Source organism: Clarias gariepinus, chromosome 16 (assembly GCF_024256425.1).
Source record: "Clarias gariepinus isolate MV-2021 ecotype Netherlands chromosome 16, CGAR_prim_01v2, whole genome shotgun sequence".
Classification (NCBI taxonomy): Eukaryota; Metazoa; Chordata; class Actinopteri; order Siluriformes; family Clariidae; genus Clarias; species Clarias gariepinus.
The window spans coordinates 13,885,045-13,909,507 of NC_071115.1; the positions used below are offsets into that span (position 1 = coordinate 13,885,045).

Consider the following 24,463-nt stretch of genomic DNA (forward strand, 5'->3'; position numbering starts at 1 on the left):
ATGATTTTAAGGTCTCTAAATTTCACTTTTTATTTCAAAGAGCACATGACCTGCTATCAAATGCATATTCACATTCCTCAATACATACCTCTACATACCTTTGTTTTTACTGCACTTCCTAAATTATTCATCATACATACTAAACAATCAGCTATGCATTGATGTGGTTATTTATTTATTTAATTATTTACTAAATTATTTATTATATTTTTATTTATGCTACCTCTACAGTTTTTTTAGGAACAGGCGATTAGCTTTTTGACCTGTTTAAAATATGGACTGTCGGTCTAGATTGACTGTTTCAAGTAAAATGTTATCATTTAAACCTAACAGAATTTAAAACTAAACAGATCCAATAATTATCCAATAATTTAATATTCTGTACCAAGAGTAACATGTAATAAGTGATATTTTAAACTCAATATGTGAGTACATTCTACAACACTCTTACAATGCATACTTTGTAATCCTGCCTTAAAGAAACAGCACTGAATGTGATTAGATGTATTCTTAAAATATATAACAGTATACTGTATACATACTTGAGATACGTGTAGCAGAATGAGACGCTTGGTCATGTCAGGACACATGGTTTTTAGTATGGTTTGACTAAGATGGGCAATAGAGAACATTAATTTTGTGTTTCTTTAACAAGTTTTGCATTGAACTGTTCAGTCATTTCACCAAGGGCCTCATCTGTGGCCAATTCTGAGCCTTCTGGCAGAGGCAACCAGGTTTTAGACTAGAATTTAACACAGTTCATGATCAATCACAACCAGTGTCCTCTACTTTATTTTGCATTGTGTGTGTGAGGTGTTTTTCCATGTCTTCAGTCTAATTTCCAACCATATTGATGGTGCCCTGACAAAATCATGTCCAATTGTAATTCTGATAATGCCTGGTGATGTTCAGACTCTACTATTTTGTGAGATGCTCTCGGGAAGGGCTTCATGCTTTTAGCACTTCCCAGCAGCTTGTTGCAATCACAATGGCTTTTAACAGCTTATTTAAAAACTTGACAATCACAAGAATGAACTAAACTGCAATTCTGAAGCTTTTATATAAAAATGGGCTCTTTCCCTCCTCATTTGCCATTCTCCTCACAGGCTAAATTCTTGGCAATTTTTTTTTAACTTGTTCGGATTTTTTCATGGTATTTATATGTATGGTCATAAACAAAATAAATGTTGCATTATCTATATAGGTAAAAACAAACAAACAAAAAAAAGGATTTGTCTGTGGATAGGTCAAAACGTGCTCTTTCAGTGATATCTTTAATACATTGGAGGACCAGAAACCAGGCTCAGAAAAAATGAATGTTTGTATGTCTGTATATCTGAATGTCTGTCCAGCTGATTTTGTTACAGCATTACAAAAAAAAACTGGGTTTACAGAATTTAATGAACCGTTGCCAGTCCTTCGGTTTTTGCCTGAAGTTAAATATGTGCCATAAATTAAATTCTGAGAAAATGTGAGTAAATGAGCAGTCTTGTGCTAGATTACCTCACAGCAGCCACCGCATTTTGGAGCGAATACAGCGCTTTTGTCTTTAAAGTGGGTGTGGCTAGTTTACCGTAAATGGGTATGATGAGTATGAGGAACACATAGAAACAATCATAACGCCCAAATCCTCATAAAACACAAACATACGCACGACACAGCATGGCTTACTTAAAAAAAACAACTTTCTAACATTTGAAAACTGAACCTTTAAAGATGTATGGACAGTTTATTCTTCCTGTGGAAAGTTTAAAACCAGTTTATCTCATATGTTCTGAAACCGTGGAGCTAATTGAAGCAATCAAATCAAAATGTTGAGTAAAAGTGATGTTAAGTCTGGATTTCAGTCATGTGCCGAATGTAATAATCTACTTTAAACAGGGAGTGTATTAGCTAAAGGGTGAGAGTACAACATAAACAAGGCGTAAGAAACTCAATCTTACAATTTACATTTTTTTTGTATCAATGGGTGATTTCAATTATGGCAACAAATTAAAATGAGCAGTTTTTCCAAAAATGCATGTTTAAAAAAAAAGATTATTGCCATGCATTTAAAAATTAGTTTAATATCCATTAAAATAAAAGCTTAAGAACATTTAGATTTTTATATAATTTTAATCAAACAGTGTTGGCACAACCACTTATGTCTATGAAGTGTCCAAAATTTGAAGTAAGATTTTGGTTTGTTCTAAAATGACCAGGGGTAAGCATCTTAAGGTAAAAATTAGTAAATATTTAAATAATTTTCATGATTCAGATTTATTAATCATTTAAATTTCAGTTTGTAAAACATATGTTTAATTGTTCAACTTGGCCCCTACTTCTGCCACAGAAGTATATATATATATATATATATATATATATATATATATATATAAAACAACAGACAACCTTTTTCCATAAACGGTTTAACAATTAATCAATGGGTATTGAGGCTAGTATATCTATTTGGAGTAGATTCTGAACAACTGGTTGATCGCCCTAGGACTGGAAGACCAAGAGTGACAATGCCAAGACAAGACAGACTAATTCAATGGCGCCATTTTAGAAATCATACAGAAATTTTTTGCCTCTGTTCTCGAGCTGTGATTGATGAGAGGATCATTTACTTGACTTTGTAAACATGATTGCTGAACAAGCCAACTTTCCTAATAAATTTGTGTGTAACATTTCTTTTGTTTACAAGTATATTCAAGTATTATTATATCCATAATTTGGATTGTGTCAAAAACCATCTCTCTTCTGTGGGTTTTTTCACTATGACTTAAACACTGCCTGGCCAAACAAAATAAATACTGTTTGGATTTAAATAAGCAAATACAGCCAATAAAGAGCCTTCAATTGGATAAGTTCTGCAGTGATTAAACATTCAGATAGTATTATGATCTACATTATGATGCAGAGCATAACTTCTCATGTCTTAATCAACCATGTTTCAAGGCATATACTGTGTTCGAGAATTAATTGTAAAGGGGAAAAAACAGTAAACAGTAAAATCATTAAATAGTAAAAGAGCATCTAGAGAACTCATAGGGTTGGGACTGAACAGCTGGGTGGCCATGAGAAAACCACTTGTTAGTGAGTCTAGTTAAAAAAACTAGACATTACAAAACTTACATTTGCTATTGAGTATAAGATGCAATGGGGAAAAAAAGTCACAAGGTCTGATGAGCTCAGTTTGTCCCCGTTAACGATGTTTCGTCATTATGCTTAGAGGCCACTGAGTAATTATCTAGATGCCTCAGTTGGTCAGGTCTATACTCAGAAATATTATGTGGCAATAAAATTAAATCAGCTGACTACCTAAATGATTAGGTTATTCCATCTATAGAATTTTTCCTTCCCTTGTCAAATTGTGAATGAGTGATTCTGGGAGCATCAGGATTCATTTTACCACCACAGAATTCCGACCTTAATCTAATTGAATGCTGGTGTGCTGAAGAGCGGTTGAACCGCTCACCGATACTCACCAAGATCTCATCCAAAATAAATGGACCGAAATAAATGTTGTGATGTTGCATAATGTGCTTTAAACAATGCCACTGCTGTTTGTGGCAGTAAATACTATTGTTTAAACGCGATTGTTTTGTTGAAAGAGCACAATGTCTGCTCAGGGAAGGAACATACCTCCATTATTTTTTTATGTTTTTAATTGCTGCATGATGTTTATTTCCCACAATCATTTTTGGTCATGTTGTCGATAACTCTACACTGCACTCTATTCACAGTTTATACATATAATTGTTTTTCTTTAGTTTTTTTATCATGATACTTAATAAGGTTTCATTTTTCACTTAATTAATTCCACAGCAAGAAAGAAGTTTATCTAATTAGATTAAACATTACAAAAATACAAGTTGCAAATCTAGCTGAAGTTCTCCATGGGAATCATAAAGATCCGTCAGTACAATGTTTACTCTACTATTTCTTGATGATCTTTGTACAGTACTGTATTGTGATGCTTTTGGGACCTGAAGAAAGATAATGAAGACAGCAAGAATAATAATATGGGCAGTAGAGCCAGAAGAACTACTGCACCATCTACTGGCTCAACACACATGGTGCAAGATTTCTGAACAACACCTCAACATTTAGTACCAGACAAATGAGACAGGAAACTCTCAAAATTTGACTCAATGTGAAAACTTTTAATAGGCCTTAAGAAAAAGATGTTACAAAGTATCCGGTCATACGTTTTATGCACTTCCAGTACTTTTATCTTCTTCACATCTGAATTGCTCTTCACAAACATGTAACATTCAGCATTAACACAGTACAGCTAACAACACTACAGTAAGTTAGGCACGATGTGGAGGGAGACAGCATTCATATCCAGAATCCACCAAGTTAAATGCCAGTTCTTTGCTCTAAAAGCATTGTGCATTGGCCTGGATTCAGTCACAGGCAGTTTAACATTTTAATAATCAGACCTCCTAAATACTGATAAAGAACTGTGTATGGACAGGGTTTCCCTGCCCTGTAGGTAAATGTTGTAACTGGCCGGATTGGAGCTCTGTCGCCATCAACAAGACCCATTTAGCTTAAATTCTTTTTCACATAATATGTCATTTTCTTTTTTACATCTTATATATAAACGCCTGGTCTTTATCTCTTAAGCCATTTTTAAAAACCCGATCATTACAGTAAGGGGGTAATACAGTGAAAGTGCCCAAGGTTTTTGCATGCCTGGAGCCAGCGCTGCACATTGGCAGGAGTGGACGAGACCTGGCTGTCTCGAAGAAGGCAGCATGCGCACGCGATGTCAGCTAACGAAGGCTCACTGCCCAGCAGCCATACCGCGCGCCCCAGAGAACTGTTAAGTGAACGCAGCACAGCTGCACGCTCCTTACTGGCCCCCTCTGCCAGCTGGAAGAAGGCTGTGTCCACCCAGCTGTCCATCTGTGTGGCAACAATCGGGTCCTTCGGCTCAGAGCCCAGCAGCCGAAAGAGGAAGCGTGCCACGTTGGCCTCGCCATCGATGGGGCACATATTCTGGATACTGAACTTCATCTGCACATTTGGCACTAGATGGAAAAATAGATCACATTTACACACAAACGTTGCATGATATTTAAAAACGCAGGTAAGAAAAAGGTAAGCTTTTACTTTATTATTTTTCTTTATTAGGATTTTAAAACTGCTGCGTTTAGGTGAATCGTAAATGAACTAGTAAACACTTTACTACGTTGAAAAGTGAAAAAATTATGTGAAAAATTAAGCAAGGCGCCTTTTTTCTATATTGGCAAGAAAACAGATCTGTGTGCTCTTCTTGCAGTTCTGTGGAGAACAAGAACTGACGCATTAAGTCTACAATTTTTTTTATTGTTTGGACCTAAATTCTAGAATTGCTTACAGCATGATTTCACTGTAACATGCCATTGATACTGCACCTTCTATTACAAGGGGTATTAAAAAGCTTCAAGTTAAGCTCCGTTTTTTTTTCACAGCATGTCCTCCCTCAGACGCTTTAAAACCTGGCATTAGAATTTGCTATCAACGGGCTCGCCCCTGGGGATGAATCCTCGATGCACAATGCCGTAAGTGTGAAAAAAGATAACCATGCACTTGGTCAAGATGCGGACCTGCCTCGTCTTTTTAAGTCGTGGACATGATGGGCTGTTTCACTGCTGCTTCGGTTCAGGGTCGTACCCATATACCCAAGTTTCATCACCGGTACTGATCCTCAACATTTAGGATGGGTCATCCAAGACACGCTGATAGAGTTCTTGTCAGACTTCGACACAATGTCTTTTCTGCCCTGGGGTCAGCAGCATGGAGATGAACTTTTCAGCAACAGGATGCAAATCATGCAGGATTGTCTACGCTGTTCTGTTTGACAAAGGCAGCAATGATGTGGATTGTTCTCAGACAATTATCATGCTAAACAGTTTTGCCATTTTCGAAAGTTGAGCTTGTTGAAGCTCTTCTTGATCTCTTGTCATCTTTCAGTTAGGTACTTCCGCTCTTAAAAATACCTCGAACAACTCAAGGCAGCATCGAACTTGACAAAAAGATCTCTGTGGCAGGTCTCGGTAGCACCAGTTGCACAGCTCCCAATGTAGACTGGACAATGTCCTTTGGCACACTGACTTATGATTTTCGGCGTGTTAAGAAACTAGCCTTGAAACTTTTTTCAATTTTGTTAGTTGTTGATGCAATCCCAACACATGATTAAAGGTGCAGCAGCTCATCACACTATGAGTTCATCATGGCTGTCCTATTACATTATCATCACTAACATGTTAGCTCTGGGAAACAAGTCTACAACTTTGAATATTTAGTTATTTACAAGGATTTGATCAAATTTAAATCACTGGTGTCTAATAGGATCTATAATAATCTCTTTGATGTTTAAGAATGCTGAGAAAGGAGAGAAAAAAAAATCAACCTTCAGAAGTTAAACTTTACGTCTCTATGTCAAAAGCCTCAGCATTCATCAATTCATCCATCATGCAAGCTTCCTCAGCATTCATCAAAGGCTTCCAAGAGACCATGAACCAGATTCATTCCAGTAATGCAAGTTGCATTTGCTTTCCTGCTAAATGCAACTTGCATTCCTGAAAAAACGACCCTGCACACTTTGATTTCATTCTCATTTCTTTTTTTCATTTTTCTTTTTTTCTTACCGTCTTTCCATATGAGCGTGAAACCCAGCTGGAAGCGCTGACGTTCGTAGCTCTCAGTATGACGTGGCCCTAAGCACGAGAGCAGCTGAGGAGGCACACTGGAGACAGAGGAGTGCACGTGCACAGTGGAGAGAATGCGATACCTCTGGCACAGAAGCCCGTGCAGCACCAGCAGAGAGAGTGGTGGACTAGCAGGGTTGGCATTGATTACTATGTCCCTCAGAGCACCTTGGTCCTGGAACATGAAAATTGACGTCTTTTTATGCATCCTACTAAACATTCAATTGTATCCATCTAGGCTTGTTGCTTTTCGAAATCGAAAAGAGGAGATATAAAATCAGGACATGCATAGCTACATTTCACTTCACTCCATCACAATGAACGACAAACTGTCAGCTCTACTCAGCACAGATCAATGACGATTTTTAAAATATATATGTGTTTATATGGAAGCCTTGCTTCATACATCAAACTGTGCATTTTCTGGATATGTCAGGTAGAATAAAAATGATCATTACTGTCATAACGTAAATTTTTAAGTATCAGAATATGAAAATAAGATCATAAAAATATAGAAGCCTCAAAATAGTCTTTTTTTTGCTTATGGAAACAACTGAAAACAGTCATAAACACACAAGATCATGTGTATCTGTGCTATTCTTTGCCCCTGTGATTTTTGCTCATTTATGTTTGTATACCTGATTCAAACGAAATGGAGTTCAGTTTATTATATTGCCTAGGTCTGCTGACAAACAAAAAAAAGAATACGACACTCTGTACTGCACAATCCTGAGTCATATATACGTTTACTTAAAAAACAAACAAAAATGTTTTTTTTTTTTTTGTAAGTTTTAAAAGCTACAGGATGGGCCATGAATGTACATTCCAACATGCTCACCTTTCCAAGAAGAGCATCCAGATCAGCCGTGCCAGTGAAGGCGGACACCGTAGTGGTCTGTGAGAGAGTTGTAACATCCATGTCAGCATCTGGAGTAGAGGCGATCTTCGCCAGGCCGTCCACTGCAGCTTTCAGCTCATAGAGTTTGCGCATGATCTCGTCCTGGCGAGCCTCCAGGGCTTTGAGCGCAGGATCCGTCTCACCATTCTAAAAAAAATAATAAAAAAAGTGACAAAAATATACATTAACAGGAAAAAAAAGCAAACAAAAAATTTGACAGATGTTTAAAGTGCAGATTTACATCGCTAAGCAACTTTTTTAAAATCTATAGGGGAAAAAATCAACCAATTTGCATCAGAATTTGACAATCATTCTATATATTGTGGCTTAAATAAGCTTCAAAACAAAAAAATTACACAACACATACAATAACACAACAGTATTTTGTCTGACCTGCCAGTAATGATTTTAGAACTATAACTGACAGCACGCACAGATAATTGAGCATTTAATGAAAAGATACACAGTGTATAAATGTTCCTGCGCAGAAAGCTGCGCAGTAATGAACAGCACGAATACACAAATTACCCACAGCTAATGTCAGTTGCATCAGCCAGCTATGCTAAGCCCTTTGCATTTGCTGCCTAGCAAACAGGCTCAAGGTTGCAATGTACATAAAATCAACAGAACGTTCCCCATATTAACACTAAAATAAAAGGAGACACGGAAGAGCTTTCCGTACGCAGTGTCAGCTCCGGGACACCCGTGATTTACCTGTAGCGCATGCTCGGCGCAGCTGCTTCCAGGCAGCGCGTGGATATTCGATAACTTGTACATGCACGTGGGCAAATCAATCTTTACGTCACGCTGGCTCAGGGGCTTTACCTGGTACATCGGCATGGTGTCTGACTCCAGAAAAAAATTAATACGAACAAAATCCGAGAAACAATAACTGCTAAAGAGGTTGTTCGACTCCCTTACTGTCCATTCAGCACCAAAGCACGAGCGGAAGGAGGCCGCGTGCGTGACGTCACTTCCTCCGAAAGTAAAAGTCCGTGCAGATCAATCGAGTTGCAAAAATATGTTTTTAAGTATTATTATTAGACTCGAGTTGTCGGGTGCACAGTAGTAACCAAACTAGTATAGTTATGCATTTAAGCAATGTATACTGAAATTTTCAAAAACTTGTAAGAGCCAGTAATAAAAATCTTCCCCACACCCCCATAACCCCTACACACACACACCTTAAAATGATTTTAACTGTGCGATTATGTGATTTGTATTTTTTTGGCAGCACCATAGCGGCTTAGTCGTTAGAACTGTCGCCATGCACCTCCAGGGTGCAGGTTCGAGTCATGCCTCATCTCTGTGTGCATGGAGTTTGCACGTTCTCACAGTGCGTTGTGGTTTTTTTTTTTTTGCTGGGTACTCCGGTTTCCTCCCACAGTCCAAAGACAGGCAGGTTAGGCTAACTGGCGTTTCCAAATGTCCCATAGTGTGTGTAAGTCTGTGTAAGTTTGTGTGTTCTGTAATGGATTGCCCCCGCCCCCCAAGCCAGGGTATACCCTGCCTTATGCTGGGGTATACCCTGGAAACCTGGGGTAGGCTTCAGGCCCACTGCGACCTGCTATACAGGATACAGCGTTATCGAGTTTTAGACGATGACGATGATGACTTTTATGTTGCATTTTTAAAAATTCACAGGCTCTCTGGTCACTGGTATCCAAAACACGGTTCTTTTTTAGTCATAGGTACTTTGTAGGTAAATTGTGTAAGTTGGTACAGTTTGTCAAAGTACTAGGCGAGATCATAGGTGATTACATCATAATGGTTAGTACATCACAACATGTTATAACTAATTGTTGGTCTTTCAGCTGCTCCCAGCAAGGGGTCGCCACAGCGGAATACCCAGTCCGCACTACAACTTGGCACAGGTTTTACGCTGGATGCCCTTCCTGATGCAACCCTCTCATTTATCCGAGCTTGGGACCGGCACTGCATCCAGTGGCTGGGGATCGAACCCGGGCCTTCCCTATGGCAGGTGAAACACCTACCACTGAGCCACCAGTGCAATATGTCACAGTCTTAGCTTTAAACCCAGTGGGTAAATTGATGAAATTTTCCCTGCCACATGCAAGGAACTTTGTGTACGAGGCAAGATAACCTTAGAATCTTATAACCACTATGCACACACTCATTCACACCAGGGCACATTGTATTTTAGCAAGTCCATCTATATGCATATATCCATACAGACAGGAAGAAAGTACCCCGAACTCAGTACTGAATCAAAGGTCCCTGGTGCTGAGCTCAGCTTTGCACACTTCTGTATTATTGTAGTTATTTTTATTGCAAATTCTGCTTAGTTTATCAGGTGCCAAACCAGGCCGATTTAGTCAATCAGTTAGTAAACTTGCTGGCTAGAAAATGCTGGAAGAATGGTTTACTACTGTGAAGTTCTGTTTCCAGATAATGCTTCTTATGCTACATTTTAAATAATTTTGATGCTTGAATGCCTTTTTTTTTTTGCAGTCAACGTCTGCCAGAGGTCTGCAACAAAATGCTGAGTTTCCTCCTCTGAGATGCCAAGACCATTACGGCAGCCGCCTTTAGTTGCTACTACAGTAGCTTATGGATGTTTCTGCTTTCAGTTGTATCTTTAGGAAGAGAAAAGCATACTTATCTGTTTTGGGGTCAGGTGACTGACTACCAATTTCCCCCCACTTCTTTATTTCATATTGCGCTTGTCATTGCAATTATCAATAAGTTATCAATATGTACTGTGATGCTCTGTCTTATCAGTTTTGCCACATTTGTCTAAATCTAAGCTATCTTTAAGTATAGCTCTATTCACTTCAGATGTTCTTCTGCCTCTGATGTTCCGATCAATAACGTAGAGCCTTAACCCACTTGCATGACCTTTCCGATTTTTCTTTTGTTTTCTTTTGACTGATTTTCACTTTATATCTTGTTTGCAGTTATAGACCTCCCTCAAACTTATAAGGCAATCAGTCAGTCAAAGGGCTTGTTATATATCACTGTCCACTAGAGGGCAGACACTTGCTATGTTTCAGTGTAATTATAGCTAAAGCCTGGAGACTTCTTAGACCTGAGGCATTTAGTCATATTACATTTAAACCTTAATTCATAATATTTTCTCACATTGGCTAAAGCATAGCATTAGCAGATGCAAACTTTTCTTTCGTCCAATTCTATACGTAATACTCTAATAGGATGCTAAGCCATTTCAACTTTTATTATATGGAAGTCCCACTGCCTTTTAAAATCACCTGTTGTTTTGTCTTTGTGATTTAAACTGCTCCGTACTTCACATTAGGCTGTTATTTACATCTAAATTCAGGGTTTATTTGTGTTGAGCAAACATCAAACCCGTTGGATATTTTTGGGAATTTGATAGATTTTCAGAAGTAAGTAAGTGTGTGTTTGTGTGTGTTGCTAGTAGATATGAGTAGATACTAACAGATCCATTCAGCAGAAATGATTACAAACGTTGCATAGTCAGCATTGCTTCTATTGGAAGTGAAACCTTACGTCAACCTGTTAAAGAAAGAAACAGTAATACATCATGCTGTGAACTGTGATCATTTTACTGTTGACAGAACGTTGAATGTCCTGAGAGAACTGAAAGAGAAATTTAATTAAACCGTTCACCTGAGTTTGGTATTTCAACAGGTTGTTAGGTTTTAATAATTTACCAGCAAGGTCTTGGAGACTTGACAGAGACCACTGCTGAAATACACCAGGGAGCAGTGTGTTGATGTTTACAAGCTCGTACAGGGTGCCAGCACTTCGGACAAGTTTGACAATACTACTGTGACTCAAATAGCATCTCTACACTTTCTACAAAAGCTACAAAAAATAATCTTCATATCAGCGCCCAACCGATAAAGAAATTCAATATAGTACAAAAACCTGTAAAAAAAAAAAAAAAAGTTCAATATTGTACAAAGTGCAGAAAATGATTAAAGTGTTGAAACACATATCAGTGAACCAGGTCTGGTGTGAAAGAAGAAAACGAGTAACTTAGTAATCTGGTATTTCAATAAATTACACAAACTACAGTATAGTTCTGGTCTATGAAAGCATGTATACCTATATACTGTAAATGATACTCCAGAAGAGAGTTCCATTTATTCATTAAACATATCACTGTTTCCAGAGGACCTGATCTTTGTATTCATACTAAATTCCAAACCATGTTACACAACCTACACCAACTGTGTAACTCATTTTCAGTCTCTTTCCAGTGGCTGAGATTTGTTATACCTTAATGTATGAGAACGAAACCTTAAACAGAAATTAAACAATAGCAGCTTGTTAACTAAGCTCTGCATAATACATGACGGCCTGCCGCACACATCTCAGTGTACCATTGTTCTTTTAACTCGGTTAAAAGTTTTATAACCTTTATCCCCTTGCTGTGGATTGTGTGGCCCCAAACAGCATCAGATCAGAACAGTAACACCATGGCTTTTCAGGAACAGTTTTTCTCGCACATCACCGACGTAAGGCTGACATTCAAATCCAAGAAACTGGCCCGAGTCCATGCAGATCAATAAAGGATGGGTGCCCATTAAATTTTCAGCCCTGGCTTAATAAGAAAGGTGAGGCTGATCCTCCCACCTTGGTATGAGTTTTAAGGACAATGAAGCAAAGGCCATTAATTATTGACCATCAGACATACAGACAGATACAAGTCACAGCTTTTGCATCCATGGCACGTTGTCACAACAGAAACACTGTTCCACCCACCTGAACAGACTTCGTAATTGCCACCTGTACACAAAGGAAAGTTGGCCAACATTGCTTATTTGGGTTTGACTTTTGTGGCTATTACTAAGGGCGGCATGTAGCTTATCTGGAATGATTGGTCTCAATTACAAGGTGATAATCTACAGACCGACCTGCAGTACCTGGGTCCTGCTTCAGTCCCATGCTTTGAATTTCCCTAAGGCATTGTGCACGAGTGCTTGGCATGTGAGTGCTGATCCTATCGATCTGATACTGTTTACAGTCAACAGTATCAAAGTTTATTTGCTGTCTTCAAAGACACAGGAGTACAGTAGGATTTATAGTTATAGTCATAAATATTTATGATGTACTGTACAGTAAGTGAGACATACAGCTGACCTTTTTGTAAAGCTATTTTATGACAATTTCCACTATTAAACGCACAATACACATAAAAATGATTGGAATTGGACTTGAATAGACTGGAGGTGAAAAGCTAAAGGTATTTAACGCTGTCTAGGGCACTATAGAGCAATGCACTGTACACTGTACTATATCTGTTTCGTTATCTCACACACTTTACTAGCATCTGATATGCTGAAATAAAATATAATGCCATTTACAAGTTAATGTGTATATGATGAACCTGATGACTGTCCAAGACTGTCCAAAGGCTGTAACAGATTGAACTGCCATGAATTTTAACATGCTTATGTTTTGTTGTGCTACATTTCAAGAGACGAACCAATTTGACCTAAGATTTTGTATGATTTTCTCATAATTTTTGATGGTGTTCCCAGTCCATATCTATTACCCTGTCCTGCTGATGTATCTGCTGCGTAGGGCAGAGTTACTCCACAGCAGAAATAATATCGCACAGTCAAGGCTGTCCTGCACGCCTGTCCTTGTCACCCGAGCCTCCTCTAGTGTTCGAGGAGTCAGTTAAGACCTGTCATCTCTCGTTTCTTTCCTGTTCACAAGTCATGGCTCCTGATGACTTGGGGTCATGGCTCGTTTTCTTTTCAGACTCTTGTTACATCACTGGCTTCCCTGACCTTAGACATCTCCAACCACATGCAGCAAGACACGGGTTAAACACCGTTAGCCAGAAACACAAGTCGGTAACTCAGTAACCCAGTTCCTGGTGACTCCCACCTTCTCTTTATCAATAGCCTTTAACCCCTTTTGTTCTCTGATAATAAAGCCTTCATGAACTTTACAGTGGGCTCTATGGGTTGCATTTTCCATCGGGCAGAATGAGTTAAACGATTGCATCCTGAATGCATTTGAAAGGCATCTAATCCTTAATATTAAAGTTTTATAGGTATCACACATCAAATAGACAGCGCATTGCAACACAAGCATTAGGCAGGTAAACTTGTGCATTGTGGTACACTCTACCAAGTATTTTTAGCTAACCAAAACACACTTACTGTATAATGACTGCGCAGCAAATAATAGTACACATTGTAATGACTGTTATTAACTGATGGCATTACATAGAAGGGCTCATGACTGTCAGGGTGGGACTGTTATGGTGTAACTGTCGGACACATGTTCATTTCAGCAACTTTGAAAAATGGTATTATTCAAATATAGCAATACAGGCGCAGTAATACAATCAGCACTTATACTGTATGTTGAATATACTGTAATATAGCCATACATAGTATATGGTGGAATTTATGGTATAAAAAATAACTTTAATGTCGTTCGAATAACTTTAATGTTGGAAGGGTGAAAGAAGGACACTGTAGGCAGCCTGTGTCCGAAAGAGCAATACTTATGGACTTTAACCTACAACTGGCGCTTTTCAAAATGATTTGAATAAAACCCAGTCAGTAGCATTCATCTGTAAAGTAAATGGAAAGACATGTCAGGAGGTGAAGTGGGGCTCACTCTGCAATCCACTGGACTGACACTGTGCGATTCACTCAACTGGTGCTGGCGCTTAATTTTATTCAGGTCAGTCAAGACGCTTGGGATGTCCAAATAAGTGTGGTGTAAACCTGAGATAATAGCCTGCCCTCCTTTTTAGTCTTGGATTGAAGGCATATTGTAATTTCTACTGTCTTATCAATTTCGGGGTGAAAGTTTTTTTATTCTAAACTAAGTAAACATTTTTGATTAAGTTGTGCAAATAAACCACCTGTCTATGGGGACTAACCCCAAAAAGACAACCCGGATTGTGGCAGTTATGATTAAAAAAGTTTGTTTCATTTTTTGCTTCGCTTTAAGTGTGACTTATGCAGATGTAACCTATCATTGACTTCTTTAACCCCATGTGACAAGCGCCAGACGAAACACAGACGAACCAACTGTAGGCCCCATTCAACTAGTGCTTTAAGAAGCTACAAACAACAACAACTCCCACCTCCACAATCTTTCTGGAAGTTCCCTGGATCCTTACAGTTCTCAAACTGCTACCGAGGCCACTACACTTAAGATTTAATGAAGTCTAACCTGTAAAGGAACAAAGGCGTCGAGGAAAGAAAGCTAAGCAATGTGACAGGACCCATGTAAGCAATTTCAGGGTTCATTGCTGGTTGGCTTCTCAGCAAACACCGGCCGGAGACACTAGACACAACTGGCTCTTTGCTCAGGTAGCCGTGCCATGAATTGTTCCAGCACTCTCTTATTCAGAGTCTCTTCAGCATCCCACTCGTGAGCCAGTAACCACTGCTAACAGGTGTCCCAGAGCCTATGAGCAAATGCAAATAATCTTTCTGTGGGAAGCTTTGGTGGTGTTGCCTAGATATGGCTGGTACCAGTGGTGCTGTAAAATTAATCACGTAATGGACCTGTGCAATTATTTGATTGCAAAAGTCTGCATAATATACACATAATCAGAATGTACTGTATTTACTCTAAAATGAATTATTTTTAATATTGGCAAACATCCTCTTAATGAGATCATTTGTGACACTATTTGTGTTAACCTACATAAATACATTTTAATATAAAATGGTACATTTAATCATAGTCTAAGTCGCAATCACAATATGAGTCAAAATAATCCCAATGTGATTAGACATTTGTGTGGTGTTTAAAAATATTGTGCTCAATTTATCTTCTGTCTCATTTAGGGCATATTAGTCAACAGTGAAGTGAATCAAGAAATCACTTAAATAGAACCTGACTAGGTCAAGCACACTACAAGCGATGATCTCAAAAAGCAACACAATCAAAAAGAAATTGAATAACAGATGAGAAACAAAATAAGTGGCACATATGAGTCTGGAAAGGGTTACCAAGCCATTTCTAAGGCTTTGGGATTTCAGCAAATCACAGTGAAAGCTTGGAACACTGGTGAACATTCACAGGAGTGGCCAACCCACCAAAATGACTCCAAGTGCACAACAAGGACTTACCCAGGAGCTCATAAAAGAACCCAGAACACCATCTAAAGAACGGCTGACCTCGGTTGCCTCAGTGAATGTCAGCATTCATGATTGAACACAAAACTAACACAGAGTTTAATATAAAGATAATTATACACATGGTGGTGATTGTGTGATGGTGGGGGATGGGGTGGTCTTCTTTGCTTGAAGACTTGAACGACTTGCCAAAATTGATGGAACCATAGATTCTGTTCTCTACCAGAAAATGAAGGAGAATGTCCGGCCGTTGTGACCTTAAGCTTAAGCGCACTTGGATTATACAGTAGGACAATGATCCGAAACACACCTCAAGTCCACCTCTCCAAACAGCTGAATTAAAAACAATACTGCATAGAAGTGTGGGCCAAGCAAAGAACAACCAGTTTTTAGGTTTAGGGGTGAGGCATTTAAAAAATCACAATTTTAAATCTGCATTTTGTGTTTGTTATCATTGTGTGGTAATAACATTTGTTTGATTTAGGCATTTGGCAGACGCCCTTGTTCAGAGCGACTTTTGTATTTTATTATACATGTTCCGGGTTAAGGACAACTTGGCAATCATGGGATTTGAACCTGGGACCGTCTGAACCGTAATCCAGTGCCTTAACTCCTTGACATGTATATTTCTAAAAGTCACGCCACAGATCTAGTACAAAGTCAAACTTCATTACAAAATATTTGTTTATTTGCAGTTTTTTATTCTGTGAAATTGTATGATAAATTTATCATATTTTCATTTTCCCATCCCATCCAATTGGTTAAGCATAGACATCAAGAGTATTTGGAACAGGGGTGTAAGTACAGTGGTATGTGTACTTTACTAAATTTCATTCAGAAATTAAGATTAGTTTGTTCTTTTTTTTGGCTTAAATAAAATCTAATTGATTATAAAAAATTAATAAAAAAATCTTTGAATCAAAATTAGTATTAGAAAATTTTAACTGAATTTGGACCAGGGTAAATGTCTTGTATATAGAACTGATAATTTGTTAATAACAAAGGTTATGTTTTTAAGGTTAGAACAGAATCATAAATTGTATTTTTTATGTCAGTTTATGATTTTTTTTTTAATCAGATGCTGATTTATAATGTCTGGGCATCTATTAATTGTTCTCCTCATTTGTGAGATCCAAGGACCAATTTTTTTATTCAAAACCCACCACTAACCACTAAGATTTGTATTCATAATGAAGTGTGCCATATCACATTAGTAGTAAAATAAAGTAAAAAAAAGTTTTAAAAAACAAAGCAAAAAAAAAATGCTTAGACAATTATTTAGGTACCTTAGTGCAGTTTTTTATATTGATAACTGATAACTGCCCAGCTGAGAAAATCAGCTTTTTATTCTCTCCTCCTCCATATTTCACCCTGTAAAAGTTAATTTGTTTATTTGCATTTTTAAATTCAATTGGATGTAAATAAGCTCTTAGCTTCTTAGCTATCAGCAATAGTGTAATAAATGGTGGAGATGCAGTGTGCCACCATCCTTTGTACTTGAAAAGGTTCCATCCCAATTACTGGTTTCATTTTCTGAACTATAACCCTTTACTGTATGTTATAATCAAAGGAGATTTCTTAGTCTTTAATACCCAGTTTCTTAACCATGTCACTTAACAAGTTATGCTTGCACTCCATGTCTATTGCTGTTAGTTACTGTTGCTCGCCTATCAGATTAGGTTGCAATTTCAAGTGCTACTGGACTTCATTATAATATTGCTTTTATTAAGATGTGTTCCCCCTAATAATTTTGTTACTGTTTTATCTGACACATTGCTGTTTCAAACCGTAAAGTGCGACATTTCATGACATACAAAAACCATTTGAAGACAAAGTTCATAAAGTTTATTCATTTATTTATTTATTTATTTACCGAAAATTATTTATGTATCAGTTGTACACTGTGGAGATGATTTGGATTTCATCTCTTTGCAGGTATTTACAAATCAAGTGTAAACTGGTCTGTTTTGGTTCTGTATCATAAGGGGCTTTCAGAAATTAATATAAGCCAGAATAACATAACAAGGAAGAAAATTCTTAAACTGAACTATGTCCATTCAGGAGAGCACCATGGCCTGGAATTCTGTCAGAGAGAAAACAAAGCAGTGTCATTCATCTGTAATTATTGCATTTATGATATAGCAAATTCAGTAAAGTTTAAAATTATCTTTAAAATATGTTAAAAGTTGATTTCACATACTTGAAAACAAATATGTAACTGTGACTAAACTGTAAGCTTTTATTCATTATTTTGAAAGATGCCTTTTCACAAAATAAAAATAAAAATAAGATTGCCCCTGTGAGGACATTCGTTAAAATGATATGTAGAATCCTACAACATCCATCCCTGTTATCTAAATAGACCTTTGATTTTAAAAAAGCTTAGAAATGTTAATTATTATGTTGAGCCTTGAATAACAACTTTTCCTTAAAGTATAGTTCTCATAAGTTATATTTACCTGCAACTCCAATCTTGCCATCACCATCATCATCAGCTGCTGCTAGTATGGTCTTAGTCTCCTTATCGGTCAGCTCACGAGCTCCAGATGAAAAGCTCTGCAGGAAGTATCTAGGAAGGAAAATTGAAATCACATCAGTGATTCGTTCTAAATGACTTCTCAATTTGTAATGCGATATAAAGACAAGTCATCACTGTAAAACCATTGCAACCATTTTTTGCTCAACATCTTTATCCTATACTGAAGCATACCTGTTCTGATGGGAGTGGTCTAGACTGATGGCTTACCCAATGCTTTGAGTATGTAAATATTGTAAGTCATGTGTACAGTCAGCAGATCCCTATTAAATACCTAAGGGAAATTTTAAATACCTAAGGGACAACACCAAACGAAGGAATAACTTCTGAAATAATAATGTTTTCATGTCTTCAGGACAGCTCCAGTGACTAGATGTTGCACTGAAGCTGTTCTGATGGCTTATTTTTGATAAGTATGTTTATTTTAGGCACATCAGAGAAATGAGTTGTCATTATTTTTGTTCAGAAATGATAAATTGAGGACAAAAACCCCTTAAATTTTTTAACAAAATCATGTGAATTGTCATTTCATGAACAACACGACCATATTCTCACCTTGAGCATGTAATGTTTTTTAAAAAATGAAATGAAAAATAGTGCACCAGCCAAGCATGCCAGAATGTCTTTAATCTGTTTAAATGTGTGATGTCAACAATTTGTATGGGAGAATGCATAGTTTTGTTCATACCTGAGCTCATTATCCTCAATGTAGCCATTGCCGTCGTTGTCAATAATGCCAAAGACGGTCTTTATTTCCTGGGGACTTTTTTTGGAGAGACCACACAACTGGAAGAACTTCTTATAATTGAAGGAATCTGGTGCTTTTGAAGAAAGAAAGAAAGAAAAACAAGCACTGGGTTAATATATCTCATCTTCTACACCGCTTTATCCTATATTCACAGTCGCGGGGACCTGGAGCCTATCCCAGGAGGCTTAGGGCACAAGGCGGGGTACACCCTGGACAGGGTGCCAATCCATCGCAGGGCACACACATATACACACACACACACACACACACATTCTTACACACATTCACACCCTACAGCCAATTTGGGAACATCAGTTAACCTAACCTACATGTCTTTGGAATGTGGGAGGAAACCGGAGTACATGGAGGAAACCCACCAAGCACGGGGAGAACATATGCACACAGAGACGGGAATCTAGCCCCGGTTAATATGAACTCAATAAATGAATAAATGTCCATGATAAATAGCAGCTGTTGAGGTAAAACAAAAAACAAAACAACAACGCCTTTACACAATTTGCCAATGTTTCCTCTTGATTTAATCCACAATAATTCTTTTAAAAAAATTGTTTAATTGACCTCATTCTCCAGATGAAATAAGTTTAACAGTAATATAGTAGTGAGTTGAGCAGGACACCCGTGTTTATGCGTGTTCTTATCGAACCCTTCACATATAGGCTGCTTTATGAAGTGAATGAGCTGGCCAGATGATACGGCCTGTGGAAAATCGATACCTTGGCAGTCCTTGATAGCGCTGTCGATGGCATCAGCGGAGAGGATGGACGTGAGCGACATAGTCCTGAGAAACAACAAAAAACACGTTAATTATTAACACACACTGGGGAAAAATGCAGTAAAGTGTCTCTTCTGAATCATCAGCCATAAAGCTATTGTCAGTGTTCCTTCTTGTGATCCAATGATCTACAGTGATATGGATTTCGTCTAAAAATGCACAATATGTCCATGTTGCAATTAATCGTTCCAATGTTTTCTCTTCCCTTAACCGATATTTACACTAAATAACGCATAACGGTAATGTATAAACCAAAAAAAACAAAACTTTTCCCCATGACGCATATTTACACGAACCTTTTCCCCTAAAAGATTTAAGATCTTGATTAAAAAAAAAACCTCAAGCAATCAAAAGTTGACTTTAAACAGCAGAACTGTAAAAGAAACAAAAAAGTATTTCATGCACTGTACAAAATTGTACTTTTTTAAATGCAGCAAAATAAAATAAAAAATAAAGAATACAACAAGGAAAATAGAAATAATGTGTTTTCTCTTCTCTGCAAAGCAGCAGATGTCGGCAGAGTGTGTGTGTGTGTGTGTGTGTGCTCACTTACCACTTAAGGTTAGAGTGTGAGTGTTGGATGCTGGAGGTGGAGGTAAGGCGTGTGGTGAGCTCCCTATGCGCCGAGGGATTTATATAGGGCTGATCAGAGGGACAATGAGCCACTCTAAAGTTACCTGTCTCTGGATCGAATTCTTACAGGCAGGCCCGCCTCAAATTTCTTAGGTAACTAATTATCTATTACTATTTATATTCTCCCAGAAGTTGAATGCTGATAGGTCAGTTCACAGTCTGTCATGACCTTGTAAAATATAAAATTAAATAAGCGCTGCTCGGAGGTTTGCGGTCTGCGGGTGTTCCATCTCCGCGCCCTCGTTTAACACCTCTCCCAGTTCTGTTCACCCCAGTGCACGAGTAAGGAAAAACTCCTACTCTTTTAATACACCAGTGTGCAATTTGGATTTTAAATGCATAATGTTAAAAAAAAAAAAAAAAAAAAGATTTATCACGACGTAACTTATGCTGTAAATGAATATTGCCCTGATCAGAAAAAAATAATATATTTTTAAATAGATAGATAGAGTACTTTAGTTATCCCAAAGGGAAATTTTATCTTTAAGGTTAAAGTTAAGTTTTATGATATATTTCTTCCTTCATTCTGTGCGTTTTCATATTGCTTTTTCATTCCAATGTGTAATATTATAAGTGTTTCAGATACTGACCTGGTGATGGATGTGTATTCAATAATGCAAATACCATCTTGATCATCATCATCATCATCATCATCATCTCTATCTATCTATCTATCTATCTATCTATCTATCTATCTATCTATCTATCTATCTATCTATCTATCTATCTATCTATCTATCTCGTGCTCTCGGTCTGACACACACACACACACACACACACAGAAAGACATGCACATATGCAAACATTACGGATACACTCACAGACACTGCATTTGTTAATCAAAAAAAGTCACGCCAGGCTATCCATCTAATCACATATTCACATGGTCTAATCCAGACGATGGTAAACCCTGTCATTTTTTCAGTCCGGTGCTGATTCAGGGATTGTAGGTCAGATGTTTTATCCAGTGACCATCTGTAGTATATATTTTGGGCTGCTGTTCTCCAAATAGCCATCTTATGTTGTGTACACACAGTAGTTCTTTATGTGTGTCCCCATTTATTTATGGTGTAGGTGGTTGTTTTATTTGTCTGAACCAGTGGCAATATTCCTACCTACATTTTTTGGACCTATTGCTTTTAGTTGCAGCCATTATAAAATGTATAAATATTTTTTAGCAAGCTCTTTATAGCGGAAGAATAATAGTGTTATAAACATTTGAATGGTATTTTAATCATTATGTAATCTTGACCAATTTAGTGCAGTGATGCAATGACATAATGCAATTTTCCATATCTGATAAATTTGCTTGGTCTTGCTTTATTTACATGCTTTTATTTCCTTGTTTGATTGTTTGTTTGTTTGTTTGTTTTTCATGAAGTGTGCCATCAAACTAACTTTAATTGTTCTCCTCCCATTTAGCAGTGCAATGTCAGGAATACATGAATAGATGTTAGCTTGATCATAACATTACAAGGTGCCACAGCTTAAAGGAATCCTGGAAATATACTGTCACCCAAATTTTGTTCTGGAAAGTTGACATCATCAGTGTAACTTGACGTTTGTCCTGAATTGCAAAGCTTAAGGTAACCTGTTCTGAGATTCCGGAAAGAGAAACTCAAGAGACTGGCACACTCACACGTGTAAGAATTAGATGAGGACACTGGATCCAGCAGGGCTTCTTATCACCCACCAGCCATGATGTCATGCATATATCAGATACCTCATATCCTGTAGCTCAGCGATCCTCTCTTTGTCCCATTGCCCGTTTTGCATGTAATTGGTTTTCCCCTGTTTTTTACACGTGAGATTCTTCTCACATAGTGCTTGCTAATTGCATGATGGTTTCTAATCATCACAAGTCTAGAGCTGGAGCCAAACTCTGCAGGGTAGTTGCTGTGCAGGTGCAAGGTTGGACACCCCAGGGAATCTTCATTACAGAAGTACCTATTTATGAGGAAACACTGCCATCTACTTGTTATCTCAAGCACCTACATTGAATGGTAGTATCTTTTAGGCGAGGACATAATACTGTAGCATTTAATATCAAATTACTATAATAGAATCAATATAAAATGCCTGATCCTATGTCTTTGCTTTATAGAAAATATATTTTACTATATTTCTATATGTATATATTAGGTCATCAGCGGTCGTATAAGCATTTCACTTTATACCATACTGTGTATGACTGTGTATGTGACAAAAAAAAAATTTAATTTAAATTTGAATTTCGAATGTCACAAATCAAAGCAGAAGTTTTGTATTGAGTGTGGAAATTATTGGAAGCCAGCTTTAAAAAAAAGTACTGGATGTCATGTAAGCACATTTTTTAGTATTACAAACTGTGTATTAAATAAATTAAAGTGTATTAAATAAATTAAAAACTAAATTGCCAAAGTTAAAAGTTTTGGCCAGAATACCAACTAAGACACAGTTGCACTAGTCAAGGCAAGATTTGATAAAAGCATATACTTTAGCAAGCTACACTGTGAAGAAAAATATTTAATGCGAAATTCTAATGTAGAAAGGTGCTCAGGTTTCACATTACAAAAAATGGTTGACATTATTCCACAACCACTCTTTATGCAATTTAGCTGATGGTGTCATACTTTCTACACAGGTACTTCACTTTTATCACTTTTATTAGTGTCATGTTTTAGGAAATTGGTGTCCATCTGTCAAAGAGGAAAAATTGACTCAGAGTCACATGTAAGTACTAAAAAGCATTGGGCAAAGTGCCAATCCATTGGAAACAACCTGAGTTAAGATAAAACTTGCAGATTTATGTCTGGAAAAAATGTGTAATAGTGAGATAGGATTTAAACTAGGCAAGAGCTAAGTCTGTGACCATAGTAAAAAAGAGATGGAAGAGATAAGCATGTCATAATTTCTTGCATCAAAGGCAGCGCTGGGATCAAGGAGAAGAACGTTCATGTACCCAGAATGAGAGGAGACGAGATGATCATTTCAAGACACGTAAGACAGCAGTTTTAGTGCTTTATAGTGTAAGGAAGCCAAACTAGACCGATTCAAGATTCATCATTAAGAAGGGGTGAGGAGGACAGAAATAAATGATTTATCTTGAGAAAAAATATTTTAAAAGAATCAAGCTGTTAGAAAGACTCAGATTTAGAGTTAAGGTCAGAGATGGAGCCTGATGCCATAAAACATAGTGGGTTATTAGTCTGCCACATTATGTTAGAAACACGGTGGTGGTACACAGTGGTGATCCTGGTTTCCTGTTTTTTTGCTGAGTATCTTATAGAGATTGGAAGTTAACCTGAATGGAGATGAACTGACTCCTTATTTAATTGTGACTGACATCTGACTTTTTTTTTCTCTATTTGAGACTGAATAAAAGAATGCATTTTTAAGAAGTGAATACTATTATTTGTATAGTATTTGTATAGTATAGTAATATTATTTATTATATAGTATTGAAATATTGCCAATTGCACTAAGTCACTTCCTTATAGTGACACATTATTTACTGTATATTTCTCTGTGCACATATTACAAGCTGGAGCTATTATACAGTAATTGTCTTTTTTTTTCAAAATGGTGTGAAATTCATGCAATGAGTCCTGACAAAAATTATTAGCAATCAAGATAATAATCATGATCCACCTAAAAAACATTAAAAAAATGACAATTTAGATTTTTTGGTATATTTTGTCACAATCAAATTAGTTAATAAAAAATACTTTCATCACATACTGTTTGCCTGTCTACATACTGTAAGCATGTTACTTTAATTTTAAAATATTGTTAAGTTACGTGTCCTCCTTTCTGGGTGATGCATATATGCACATATGTAGCATTATAATAAAGCAGTTAAGCTGGCAATGGTATTTCACAACACATTAGATAGCAAGGGTATTATCTACATGTCAAATCTGATATCTGATAAGGTATGATATAGGTTTATGCTTTCAATACATTTGCAAAAGCGTAATTTTGTTACATTAGTGTATAAACTTTCTGAATAGACTTTACCCTGTGCAATGTGCACTGCAGTGATTTTCCCTGTGAATAATATTACAGGGTTTTATGAATGTGCAATAAAGCACCTATAACCAAGAGTGCATGTCTAAAGA

The 24,463-nt window shown here is 37.1% G+C and overlaps 2 protein-coding genes across 3 annotated transcripts; both read right to left on the bottom strand.

Moving 5' to 3' along the window:
* Positions 1 to 4,127: 4,127 nt before the first annotated feature.
* On the bottom strand, positions 4,128 to 8,541 carry aimp2 (aminoacyl tRNA synthetase complex interacting multifunctional protein 2). 2 transcript variants are annotated; one of them, XM_053514152.1, is made up of 4 exons: positions 8,410 to 8,541; positions 7,525 to 7,731; positions 6,627 to 6,861; positions 4,128 to 5,024 (listed from the first exon to the last, which is right to left on the bottom strand). In XM_053514152.1, exons 1-4 carry the CDS (start codon positions 8,422 to 8,424, stop codon positions 4,639 to 4,641), a joined length of 843 nt encoding a protein of 280 aa, XP_053370127.1. In that variant the 5' UTR covers positions 8,425 to 8,541; the 3' UTR covers positions 4,128 to 4,638. The 2 variants fall into 2 exon arrangements, with proteins under 2 accessions (XP_053370127.1, XP_053370126.1); XM_053514151.1 differs by having other exon boundaries at positions 8,299 to 8,541.
* Positions 8,542 to 17,492: 8,951 nt separating this feature from the next.
* On the bottom strand, positions 17,493 to 20,422 carry pvalb8 (parvalbumin 8). The gene is made up of 5 exons (XM_053514511.1): positions 20,284 to 20,422; positions 19,672 to 19,736; positions 18,878 to 19,010; positions 18,113 to 18,222; positions 17,493 to 17,736 (listed from the first exon to the last, which is right to left on the bottom strand). Exons 2-5 carry the CDS (start codon positions 19,730 to 19,732, stop codon positions 17,711 to 17,713), a joined length of 330 nt encoding a protein of 109 aa, XP_053370486.1. The 5' UTR covers positions 19,733 to 19,736; positions 20,284 to 20,422; the 3' UTR covers positions 17,493 to 17,710.
* Positions 20,423 to 24,463: the final 4,041 nt, after the last annotated feature.